A 13,071-nucleotide genomic window follows, 5' to 3' on the forward strand; every position below is an offset into this window, starting at 1 on the left:
GGGAGTGCAAGTGAAGTGAAGCAGTCGGACTCAGCTTCAAGTTCTTCAGTTTCTTATGCTGAACGGAAGTGTTGGAGCATGGTGATGACTGGCCCCTGGAGTGGCTCTGTAGAGTCCAGGACCCGGACCAAATCCTTGACACGGACCAGGACTTGGAGCGGTTCCGGCATGGAGTGTTCTTATGCTTGGCAACAACGTTTAACCTCACATTTCCTGTTGCCTTTCAGGGTTCATCGAGGCAGTCTCTGCAGGTCTTCGAGTAGTGCCTCAACCAGAGACACCACAGGCACATCTGTTGTGGATCCATCACAGATATCTGTTTGCGACAGTCCCTACAGGGTTCGAAACTGGTTGTTTAAGGAGCAGCATCCCTTGCAAACTGCACCAGAAATTTGGAAAATCAAGGTAAGGTGTATCAAAGAGACCAGAGGAATCTTTGGATACACACCTGGAGGCACAGAATGAAATTAACTGATGTCAGCCTGGGGAGTGGTGCCTATATATGCCCCAGATATAACTTCCAGAGCAGAACAGTGTCAGTGCGGAGCTCTAAGGTGTCACCTTCCGGCGCACAAAAGGACTGATAAAAAGTTTCCGGATCCAGTCGGGCACCCGGAGAATATTCAAAGAGTGAGGAATCTGCAGCAAGAAGTCTCTATCTGAAGGCTGTACATTTCTGAAAAGTAGACAAAATTTGGAATTCAACAAGAAGGTGGCAGCTGAGGACCTCTAAAAATGATGGGGCATAATATGTGCTGCACACTTACCTCATTTCTTTCCAAATTGACGTTGCGTGCCGTGCCCCCTGTATGTTAAGAACTACCTCCAGTGTGCCATTGTCATCAAGTTCCCCCTTAAGCCAGGAATTACATACAATATGCCAGCACCAGAATTTTGCCAATGATACAGCCCTATTCACAGTGGGTGACCCAATGTGAAAAATTATCTCTAGTATGCCAGAGAACGTATTTTCACATGATTGACTCCCCCCCCCCCCCGCCACCTGACCCCCAAAATGCCACTGTTGCACAGAATTAGTACGCCAGTACCAGGATTTTGCCAAAGGTGCCCAATGTATGCCAATAATGACTTCCAGTATGTCAGCATCTGCATTTTGCCATGCCAAGAATTGCCTCCAGTATGGCAGTGACATGTTACCATGGGTAATCCCATGAGCCAAGAATTATCTTGAGTACACCATGAACAGTCGCAGATTTACAAGCATAAACTTCGCTAACAAACACACTCTTACTAACTAACACATCTCACTCATTCCTTCCCTCATTCACTTTCTCGCTCTCTCACTCACACTCATTCTGCCTCATACTCAACTCTCACTGTCACTCACACACAAATGTTCCCACACAGGAACACCCACTGCTTCTTACAAACATCCTTACATTCACAGATTCACACACAACTGTGGAGTACACGGGCTCTGCTTTCAACTCCTGGGCGTGAATCATGTAAAGTGCCCTGGGAGTGCAACGAGTGGCCGCCCCCATTTTCCGTGCCTCCAGGGCACACTGGTATTACAGAAGGGCTATAGAAGCTTGTGTACCCCCTTCTGTAATACAGATAGCGCCAGCACATAAGTAACACCAGCACTATCCTAAAGAGTTGTTAGCTCATTTTCATGAGGGCATAGCCCTATGCAAATGAAGGAAACTCTTTATTTATTAAGGGGCATATGTATGAAGCCCATTTCCCGTTCGCAAATGGGCCGATTCGCAGAATTGGCTCGTTTGCGAACGGGAAAAAGCCTTTTGGGATGTATCATCCCAAAAGGTCCTTGCAAAATAGGGAATCGCAAAATTTGTGATTCCTTATTTTGTGAAAGCATTTAAGGAATCGCAAATTGCGATTCCTTAAATGCGATGTGAAAAGCATCCAAGTTGTGAGATTTCTCCTTAAGAAATCGCAAATCACCACCAACTTCAAGTTGGTGGTAATTTGCGATTTCATACTTCATACTTTTGCGATAAACATACTTTATTGTTGTGGGAGCTGCCGCCCCTCATCATTACAAAAAACACTGGCAAAAGCAAAAATATCTTGGGCCCCAAAACACCCACACTGCCACAGTAGTCAGTTCCTGGCACTGAACGAAACTACTTTGCATGACGATATGCTCCTTGTGAAAGAGCAGAATGCTGTCACTCACAGTGATGCCAGCCGGTAGATAGAGAGAGAGAGAGATAGAATTTGAATAAAAACAAAAGAGCTTGTTTAACGCCAGACCTAAATAGGGGCCCAATTCTTAAAGTCCCAAAAGTGCATCCATGGCATATGTCCTTGCATTAGTGCAGATGTACAGTTTTCATGAATTCACAGAAGTCAAAAAATCACACTCCAAGAAAATATATGTGAGCTGCATTTTAGCACAAGCAAAATGCATGCGTAGATTTGTTGAGCGGTAATAAGTTCACAATTCCACCAACCACTTTTTTCTCCAACCCTGGAAGAAAAAAATAAGTTACTTACCTGTAACTACAGTTATCCAATATTTGTATTTTTAATAGATTTACATGCTTGAATCATTCCCTGTCGTCGAAGGGAGACTCCCACTTCGACGACAGGGAATGATTCAGGCATGTGAATATAATAAAGATCCAAAACTGGATAAGTTTTACTTCTGCCCTTGTCAGGAGGAAATTTCAAACCTTTCTCTGTAAGGGAAAATATTAGAAACAAGCTTGTAGTACGTTCTACAAGGCTTGAAACGTAAGGCTCTTTGAGGAGACATTTAACCTAGCCGCGGTCAAAAGCTGAGAATTTTATCAGTGAGACATAGAGAAAGAGCTCCGGACCATGTGGATGAGGCACAAACAAAAAAAGAACTGATGTCAGCACACTGGAAACTGAGTTGCAGCCGGTGTCCCCTAGCACCACGTGGAAGCACTTAATTCATTGCTGGCAAACAAATATTTCTGATGCAGGATCTGGAGAAAGATGTATCCATCAGTAACATTATGGTTTAATTGTTTACAGAGGTCAGTGCAACTTGGAACATGTTTTGATTGTCATCTTCCAGGCCTCCTTGGGCCTGATCATAATTCTACATTGTCATCCTCCACCATGTTTTGACAATCTACCAGAAGTTGTGTCTGGCTTGTAGCATGGCCAAATGGACTCTCAATTTGAGATTTGTCCTCCGGATTTGTCCTCCATTTCCAGAATCTTTTGCGGCAGGAGAGGTGATACTTTGCTCGGTTTAGTATCTGAAAGCTATAAAGCTTTAGGAATACCCTTTACTGACAATTAAGTCACTGTGTCTTACTTGTTCTGGGATCTATTTAACAGAATTGTCAAGTTTTATTAGGGTTATCGACTGTTGTGGATTGTGAGTATGTCGACAATGCCTGACCTGCCAATGATGAGTTTGTTGGTGAGGCAGTCGTCTACAGTGAGATAAAGATGTGGTAAAAGAAAAAACAGACAGAACAATAATTTTAGAAATCTTTTTGTCAGACTTCTTTACAGCTTTACATGGGGGTTCTGAGGAGATAAACAGCAATTACTCAGCTGCGGCTCCTTGCTTTGAAGCCTTACCTTCCTCTAATTGACATATTTAAGGTCTTTCAGCAGCAGATTGGATTGATTTCTTCTCAGGAGAAGGTTCACTGGTTCTACCTTAATTCTGAGGCCACCTCAGAAGGCAATTTTCACAGTAATTCAGTGTTTTGAAGACACTTTTCTGCAGATCTTACAGTCCATGAGCTTATATCTTTGTAGATCCAGAAGATGTATTTCTTGTGAGGATCTTCCAAGTATAGCCTATTTTATCCCATAGGAGCTCCAGTACCCGAAGACGTCTTTTCTTCTATGAAGAAGAAAAAAAGAACACCTTTCATGGGCCATAGTCAAATGCAGCAAATTCAGAGTAAGTGTCATTAGAGATGGTAAAAATTCCAGATAAGTACTAAAACTGAAATAGGAATGACAAAATGGAGCAGACCTCAGTACCAAGCGTTAGAAAATCAGAGGTAAGGTCGAATCTAGAGGGAGTGGTGTCCAGAGAGTGCTTTCTTCTCATTTGCTGATATGTGAGTCTTCCTCTTTGAAGGCGTCTTGTTACTTATATGCAATTGTGTAATGCCCTCTCAAGTCCTTATCACAGTATACTGCTGCTTCAAGGCTACCGTGAGACTCTCAGCTATGATAGGGAAAGATTCAAGTATGTGAATTTATGAAAGATCCAATGCTGGGAAAGCAGAAAGCAGAGTAATCTAATAAATATCGCCCATCCCTTCCTAAATTAAAATTCTACGGACAACCTGCCCAAATCCCCAGATAAGAAGCTAACCATCAGCTCCACACAGCAGTGAAAACTATTTTGTGAGTACAGCCCAGGCAGGAGAAGGAGGATAAAGTTTAAGAGTGGATAGGGCAGACTATTGCCGGTTGTTGATCTAAGCTGCGAGCTCTCCTAGAATGATAGGGCATCTGATTTATTACTGCCCAATAAAAGAATGCTGTATACTTGCAACGGATGGGGCTGGGATGTAAGAACAGTATCTCACCTCCTGTGGTACAGGAAAAACAAGGGAAAATAACAGGATTGTGCACATGCCTGCTCATCTTGTAGCATAGTTTTCAAGTTGTATCCACTGGCTCTTGGCTTCAAACATCACCATGAGCTTGCAGTGTGAGACTGCCCGATATACAATGCCCAGGTGTGCAGATTTCTTTCTGTGAATAGGAAATATGACAGCCATAGTGCATGCCATCCAAAGTGGATGTCATGCGCCTCACTGTATCACCCCTTTCCTCTTCCCTCATCCATTGTGCCCAACTGTATAGCAACACTCACCAAGTGTATTCACCATGCAGACGCCACACATGTCCACTGTGAGGAGGGTGTGGTAGACAGGGGCACCCCCCTTGTGGTTCATGAAGAGATGGTAGAGAACACTGCCAAGCTGCGGAGTGATGCAAGCCAAGTAATGGACCACACCAAGCCACGACACCGTGATTTGCGACCAGGGCATGCTGAGTGGAAGCAGGAAGATGAAACCAAGCAGCGGGATACCTATAGCACAAAAAACAATCACAACAGCAGTGTTAGAGAAGTGGGGGGACATGGGGACAAACAAATGCACTCATCAGCTACTCTGAAACATTTTGTCTACACCCCCCACCTTCACACAAGAAAGGGTTGCAGGCTTTTACTGGCATGTCAAGTGCCACTTTTCCCAGGTTCACGGTCAGTCCTACTTGCAGATCAGGAGAGCGGAACATCTTTTCCACCTAAATAATCAAAAAAAACTGCAATAATCCTTATGTGCAAGCATACCCAACATACTTTCCTTCCCCATGTATGGTTCAGCTTCCCACAGCTGTCTCTTTCTTCCACCAGTCTGGAATGGATGTCCTTAGCACAAGGTACAGTTCTTATCAGCTCAAGGTTCTTGTAAGACCACAAGCCTTCATGATGTTATTTTCCTACTATGTATGCCTTTTATGACCAGCTCCTAGCAATGCTATGTGTGCCAGACCCAATTCTCCAAAGAGGACACTCACTGCATATACCTGCATTGCCTGTAACTAGAGAACCCCTGGTCTGACTGCACTCTGCCACTTCCTTTTTAGGTCGAGCCTGGGCAGCGCATGTGCTGCTCTGCAAGGCATACTGTATTCAGGTATGGACTTGAAGCTCCGCCCATATTTTTCATTGGCGTGTCATTGTCCACTGTAAACTGTGGCTTTTCATTGGTTAATAGGATTAGTAGTCCCTCCTTAGTACCGCCTTGTCTTATTTTGTAACCTCTGAGGACACCCCCTGTTACATGTGTTGTTAACAGGCAGGCTTTAATTACAGCCTCCGAGCACTATTTTCTGAAATAGCTTTATGCTCCCTGCTGATGCAGGCAGGACACACTCTAACACTTTAAAAAAAATCTTTATAGCACAGGCCCCAAACACATTTGGAATGCAATAGGTTTCGAATTCGCGAGAGTTTAAGCTATTGGCATTGTAAATGGCAATGCCTTTTATTTATCTGTTTTAAAAACAACATGTAAATAAAAGGCATTGTTATTTACAGCTCAAACGCTGCTAAATGCGAGACCTATTGCATTGCAAATGTTTATTTGACAAGGTTCCATGTGTGAATTTCCATTTACGGTTTTCCCATCCAACGGGCACTGCAGGATTTTTTTTATCTATAAGCAGGCTTTCAACAATTCAGAAGGAGTTCAGTAAGCAAGGAGCCTGTCAGTTCGATTCATTTCTACTGAAGGAAACTCATTCATAGAAAACAAACTGATCCCAGTACCACACAGACGTTTACGTGCCAACCAAGACCGAAAGAAACCTCCCTTCCAAAAGAACACTAAACTCATCACCTCCAAATGGCAAAGACATGGTGAGAAATGCCTTGCCACAGCGGGAAAGATCTATGGAACAATGCCCCCTCCCTCTTTTTGCAGAAATGCCTTGACACTTAAGGATTTCAAACTGCCTATAAAAATAAAAAAAAATAAAAAAACACTGTAAACAATATCTTGCCTGATTCCCAATTTACATCTGAACGTTGAGATGTGTCTTTTTTGTTCATTCATTGATTTTATTTCTCTTGTTCCCTTTCCTCCTCTCCTCTTAACCCCCTCCCGCTCCTCTCCTTGAGCCTACATTTATGTCCTGGTATTTACTGTGCACAACAAATAAATACTGATTTAAAAAAACTTGAAGATGGTATTGGAACCTAATAGAACCAAAGTGCTCTCTAAGATCATTTCTAAGCCGAATACCAATGGGGCTTAATTCGACAAGACCACTCGTGATAGTATTCTTGCATCATTCTTCCATGCTTCATCTAAAGATGCCTTTAGTATTGTCCCACATCAGCAAGACGTCCACTGACGTAGTGAGGTAAAGCTTGGTTCTAAGGGCACTAGATTTATCTTCAAATCATGCTAATTCCCAGAATAAAAAAACGTCATAAATCAGATTAACAGCTTCAGCCCCTCTTAAGGTGCTGTCTTAAAGTAAGTACACAAAGTTTCACAGTCTAACAATCTCCTTAACCCCTTCTGTGCCACGCCCTTTCCCCCTCCTGTGCCGGGCGTTACATTAGTGGGTGGGGTTCATGACGAGATAGTCTCATCATGGGCACAGCGCAACCGTGCTCCATGACGAGACTATCTCGTCATGGGCACTGAAGAGGTTAAGCATTCACTCCCTTATAGGAGGTAAAGTCAGACCTCGGTCTTCAGAATATAACTTGTAGAGGACTTGAGTTTCTATTTCTTAAGCCTTAAAGTTTTTAAAAAGTTTGTAAATCATGGAAGAGGCGCTCCCTGGATAACTTAAAGACACATGGCTTCTGGTTTTCTAAGAATGTCCTCTCTAATATCAGCAGCTCAAAACCTCAAAGTTTTTGTGCCAACTGAAAGAAGAGGAGGAACTTTGGAGGTGAACTTGGGTTTGCCCCATGAGATGACATTGTCCTTATTCAAACAAAGGTAGTGTTCTTTTACAGTTAATGCATGTATTTCTTCTACTTTGGCCACTGATGTAAGCGCCAAGAGAAGGAATAATTTCCAGGAAGGAACCTCAACTATGCTTTAAGAGTGGGTTTGAACAGAGGCAACATGAGTTGGCTCAAGACCATATTTAGTTACCAGAGTGATGTGGGTGTCAATCAGTAAGTCAATAATCTTTATTCTGTCATTAGAAAGACCATAAAAGCATAACATAAACGGAATGATTGTGGGTGTCATATGGAGGAAGATTGTGAAAAGTCCCTTCATAAATTACTTTATGATTCTCTGTGAGAAAAGCTTGGCCGAGTTGTCGTCCGTTCTACCAAATCTGTAAGATTGCTGTCAGATGCACTTATACCGAGGAGTATTTTGCCTGATTCTGTAAATTAGGAAGTATCTGATAAAGTGTTATTGCCACTGGATTGAATACTTTGGTCTAGCACCAGACACAAACACGTTTCCATTTGGCACTATAGGTTCCTGCATTCAGACTTGAACCAGGATGTTACCACATTCTGCTGAGAGACCAAGATGACCCTATTCTAGGTTGTCAGTTATCATGCCGTCAGGCTAAATCACCGGAGGTTGTGGTGTAGAATGTCTATGTTGTGCCTGGAGAGTAGCTTAGGATGCATCTCCAATGGTACAGAAGGGCGTGCCCAGAGATTCAGGAGTTCTCTGAACCAGTACTGGCGAGGCCAGGCTATAGCAATGAGAACCAAGGTGCGATTGCCAGTTTTCGCTTTCCTTAGGACCACGGGGATCAGGAGAAATGGGGGAAAGGTGTAGTCAAAGACGCTGGACCATCTGTTCAAAAATGCATTACTCTTGGTCCCAGGTTGCCAAAGGCTGCTGGTGTAATTTAGGCATTTCTTGTTATTCCGGGTGGCAAACAAATCCAATGTGGGATGGCCCCATTTGTGGAAGATGTAATCCACTTGGTCTAGGTCGAGCTCCCATTCGTGACACTCTGATAAAGTTTGACTGAGCGAGTTGGCTTGATCGTTCTGCCGTCCAGGAAGATGCTTCACAGAAATGTCCACGCAATGGGAGATGGGCCAGTCCCACAGTCTCTTGTTTCACAATGTAAAACATTGATGTTGTGTTGTCTGTTCTTATGAGAACTGCTTGACCTGCCAGCCTTGGAAGAAATGCTCTAAGACTCAGCCGTATGGCCTGGAGCTCTAGAATGTTAATGTGGAGCTTATTTTCTTCGCTTGACCAGGATCCTCTGGTCGAGATTTCCTGCATGTGAGCTCCCCAGCCCTCCACTGGGGCATTGGTTGTATCACTCTGTCCGATGTATAATGGAAGGGAAGCTGTGCTTGAGATTCGTTGGGATCTGCCAGCATGCCGCACTTGCTTCAGATGCCATGTGACCTGGACTATGTCATTCCAGGAGTCATGCATTTGTTTCCATTGGAAGTCCAGTTCTTGTTGGATGAGCCTCTTCAGGAGTCTGCAGTAGGGTTAAAGACATATTTGCGCATCTGATGCCTCAGAAGGGTACTGCGTGTGGGCTGCGGCACATATTTGTGCATGGGATGCCTTAGAAGGGTACTGCGGGTGGGCTGCGGCACATATTTGTGCATGGGATGCCTTAGAAGGGTGCTGCAGGTTGGCTGCAGCACCTGTTTTCACAAGGGATACCTTAGAAGGGTACTGCAGGTCGGCTGCAGCACATATTTGCGCAAGGGATGCCTTAGAAGGGTACTGCAGGTCGGCTAAGGGACATATTTGCGCATGTAATGACTTAGAAGGGTACTGTAGCTCGGCTGCAGCACATATTTGACCAAGGGATGCCTTAGAAGGGTACTGCAGCTCGGCTTCAGCACATATTTGAACAAAGGATGCCTTAGAAGGGTACTGCAGCTCGGCTGCAGCACATATTTGACCAAGGGATGCCTGAGAAGGGTACTGCAGGTCGGCTGCAACCATTATGTGCACAAGGGATGCCTGAGAAGGGCATTGTATGTTGGCTGCAGCACATATTTGCCTAGGGGATGCCTTAGAAAGGTACTGCAAGTCAGACAGTTGCAGCATATATTTGCAGAAGAGATACATTAGAACGAATGCAAGTAGATGGCTGAGTATTGGTATAGTACACTTGAGCAAAAAGGGTTACCCATTCCTGTTGGGTAGATACTGAGAGACGGGCCATTGTGGTAACAAGACCAACAATGGTGCTTATACTTCAGGCAGCAGCACATCTCTAGGAAAAACAGCAGTACTATGTGCATAGGAAAGTATTCGGACAGAAGTGAAGTAGGTTGGCAAATCGTAACGCCTGCTTACACATATACTTCTAGAAGCAGTATGCTTTAGGGAACTTCAGTCATGTACCGCTGCTTCAGAAAACCTGCATGAGTTAGTCATCTCTTTAGATTAGTGAGGGGTACACCAGACCCCACTTCCAGTACAGTTTAACCTTCAGTGAACTCCAGGCAGGAATGCGCGACAGTACTTTAATACCTACTTATCAGTCCCTGCCTTTTGAAAGGTCCTTGGAGCAATAGTGTAGTTAACCTCAAGCAAGAAAAAAAAAAAAGGGATAGGGACACTGGTTCTAAATGCGAATATGACAGAGGGGTTCTTTTTAGGTCGAGCATACTAGACAGGGTATATGCTGTCTGTTGTGAGGCATACTGAGGCTCACCAACAACATAGATGGGCTTGAAGTCCACCCACTGCTTACCATTGGTTGGCTTTCCTTGTCACTCATTTGTCTGCTTCTGATTCGTGTCCCAGCTTGTCAATCTTGTTTTTGCCACTGCTATGGAGCACTATCCATTTCCAATCTTCTTGATTGGCTGGCACCTCTTACTTTTCCTTTGAAGTTACCGATCCAATTTTGATCGGTAACTTTAAAAGAAACAAATGCATGAGTTGTCCTGTAGACCAGCGTCGGATTGGTAACGCGGGCACTCGGGCAATGCCCGAGGGGCCGGTGTCCGAGTTCCAGCTGTGGGCTGATTTTTTGAGCAGGCTGGGGGGCCGACTTGGGCGGTGTCTCGGTTGTTCAGATACAGCCAGTGGGTGTCTGAGTGGCCTTCCTGGAGGCCGATGGACGCTCATTACCTCCCATTTAGCAACAGGCTGAGGTGTCACTCCCTTTCTCTCGCTGTGCTCGCCCATTAATGTGTGCATACTGAGCAGGCAGGGGGTCTGAACAAAAGTGGCCTCACTTGATTTCAGGTGTGTTTCACTAGTGTAAACTAATCCGTGTTTTTATTTTATCCCCCCCCCCCCTCTTTTTTTAAATAAAATTTCGCAGAAGCAGTGTTTTGAGGAAAGGCAATATGCAAATGTGGGCCACTTTTTCTTTGCGTGCCCGGGCCGATTTCTAATCCTAATCCAACCCTGCTGTAGGCATGCTCATAAGTGGTGCATGTGGCTACAAATTGCCTCAGGCTGCGTGGTCAAAGGCTTTTTTTGTATTCTTATCTTTAGCCACGCTGCACCTCATCGAGGAGTGCAGCGTGGCTTAAAACCGCTGCAAAGCCAATTGGTCACAAAGGCGAGGCCTATATGCTTTTCTAATGTTTGTTTAAACTTGGAGGGTCAGTTTCAGTAGTTCCATAAAGTGACGATATTACACAAACTCACTAGACATCGTCATAGACAGTCATCCAATGATGGCGCTGTAACTGAAGATACATTGCGAGGTGGACACTTTGCAGATCTATAGCATGACTGGGACAAAGACACACTGTACTTAGACATCAGGCCTTGTGTCACGAGTGGCGTCGACGTCGGCATTTTTGTGCAAAGCCGTGTAATTTCGTCTGCACCTGCACAAGGACACGCAGCTGTGTCACTGCTCAGAGCGAAAATATATATATATCTACATAGTTGTTTTTTTGCAATTTCCTAGAATCCCAAAAACGGGAACAGTAAAAATAGACATCAATGAAGAACGTAATATGGCAGTTCCTAACTAGTTCTTTGATGTAACCTTGCTATAGACACCAATAAGCAAAGGAGCATTTTACAGACTACTGACAAGAGGCACTAAAGCCACTGACTAACCACAGTGCAGCTCTACCTAAATGATGCCAACTCCCAGCCCAGCAATGGGCTCAGGAAGACGGATGAGAGCACATTGTTTTTTGAATGGTGTTGTTTCTTCTGCCAAGTGCAGCTTCTACTTGCATTGTTCTGTTAAATAAGGACTGTGTAGCATGCATGTTTGTTTTTCCAGGGAGTGCTTTTGTTAGCCCAGTAGCTGTATGGTGCTCCCCTCTACATGTAAAAGGCTATTTCTACCTTCTTACCCGCTTAACTGTTTAACACTTAATTGATGCTTATTTTGTTTTGTTATGGAGTTTCTACAAATGTATTGTTGAATGAGGGGACTACCCCTCGCAAATATTATTAAAAAGTGGCTAAAAGCAAAAATATTTTGCTCTGAAAAAAGCACATTCTGCCATAAAAATATCTGGCACTGAAGGAAACTCAGAGTGAAGTTAGCCAGTGGCTGATAAAATTCAATAAGCTGCAGCTTCTTATAGGTGGAAGAAACATTCTAATGACACAACAGGACAATGAATGAAGAGGGCGGACTGAAAGCCCCTACAAGTAAAATACAGATATAATTTTAGTAAAATGAAAAGAGCTTGGATACCACCACACCTAAAAAGGCAAAGTGTGAGTAATTACATTTTATTTTTAAGTCTCCGAAGTCAGCCAACATCATTTTGCATGGAGGGGCTTTCATTTTGCTTAACACACATACAAACGGTACTCTTCCTTATCATCCCATTATTCCCTCATACATTCCTTTAGCACATCTTTCCTTCACATATTTTCAGTCTCGCCTCACAAGTTTCTGTAAAAGATCCTCACTCATCTCTTACTGCTTCTTTCTCAATCGAATGCATTCCCACCCTTATCTCTCAATTAAATGCTAATCTCACAAATGTATATTTCTTTCATGTGCTCTTTTCCTTCATAAAAGCCCGCTTATTTTGACTTCTCTTACACTGTATGCCTTTTCTTGCTCACATACCTCTTTCTCAGCTCCTGTTTCTCACAAGAACTTTCTCTTTCGCTCTCTTCTTTACACAGAGAACACACATTGCTGTGTTTCTCTGTGCCCTATCACCACTGCAAATGTTGAACTTTGAAAATAATGCAGGTGAAAACAAAGCTGTGTCCACAATGATACAACACCAACTCTGCAGATGAGTTTTGATGAGAAAATCCTAGGCAGAAATCTAGGCTTAAATCAGGGCAATGAAGATTTAAGAATAAAACATGGAATTTTAGTTGTGAAAATGGAGGAAAATAAAGGTTTGGAGTCATTTACAAATTTGCTGGAGGTTGTGTTGATTCTTTAGTTTTCCTCGTTTTGAGAAGTTGCAGTAACCAGGTAGTTTTTAGGTCGAGGTCTACCAGACAGAGCAGCTTTCTGGTTTGCCAACAACATCTTGGGGACATTCAGAAAGATTCCCTGGGAATGCATTCCGCCATTTGCTTACTATTGACTTTGTGCTTAGTAACTCACATTTGCTTGCTTTCTATTTTCTGGCTTCATTTGCTTGCTTTCTATTTGCTGGCTTTATTTGTTTTAAGCTGTCCAGCT

The 13,071-nt window shown here is 43.6% G+C and overlaps 1 protein-coding gene across 1 annotated transcript in view; it reads right to left on the bottom strand.

Moving 5' to 3' along the window:
• Positions 1 to 13,071, bottom strand: part of PAQR4 (progestin and adipoQ receptor family member 4) — a 108,956-nt gene that overhangs the window by 25,040 nt on the left and 70,845 nt on the right. Inside the window, exon 2 of the mRNA XM_085618493.1 lies at positions 4,814 to 5,032. Within this exon, the coding sequence (XP_085474619.1) occupies positions 4,814 to 5,032 (219 nt within the window). The remainder of the gene's footprint in view (positions 1 to 4,813; positions 5,033 to 13,071) is intronic.

The sequence above is a fragment of the Triturus cristatus genome, chromosome 7 (genome assembly GCF_964204655.1).
Source record: "Triturus cristatus chromosome 7, aTriCri1.1, whole genome shotgun sequence".
NCBI lineage: Eukaryota > Metazoa > Chordata > Amphibia > Caudata > Salamandridae > Triturus > Triturus cristatus.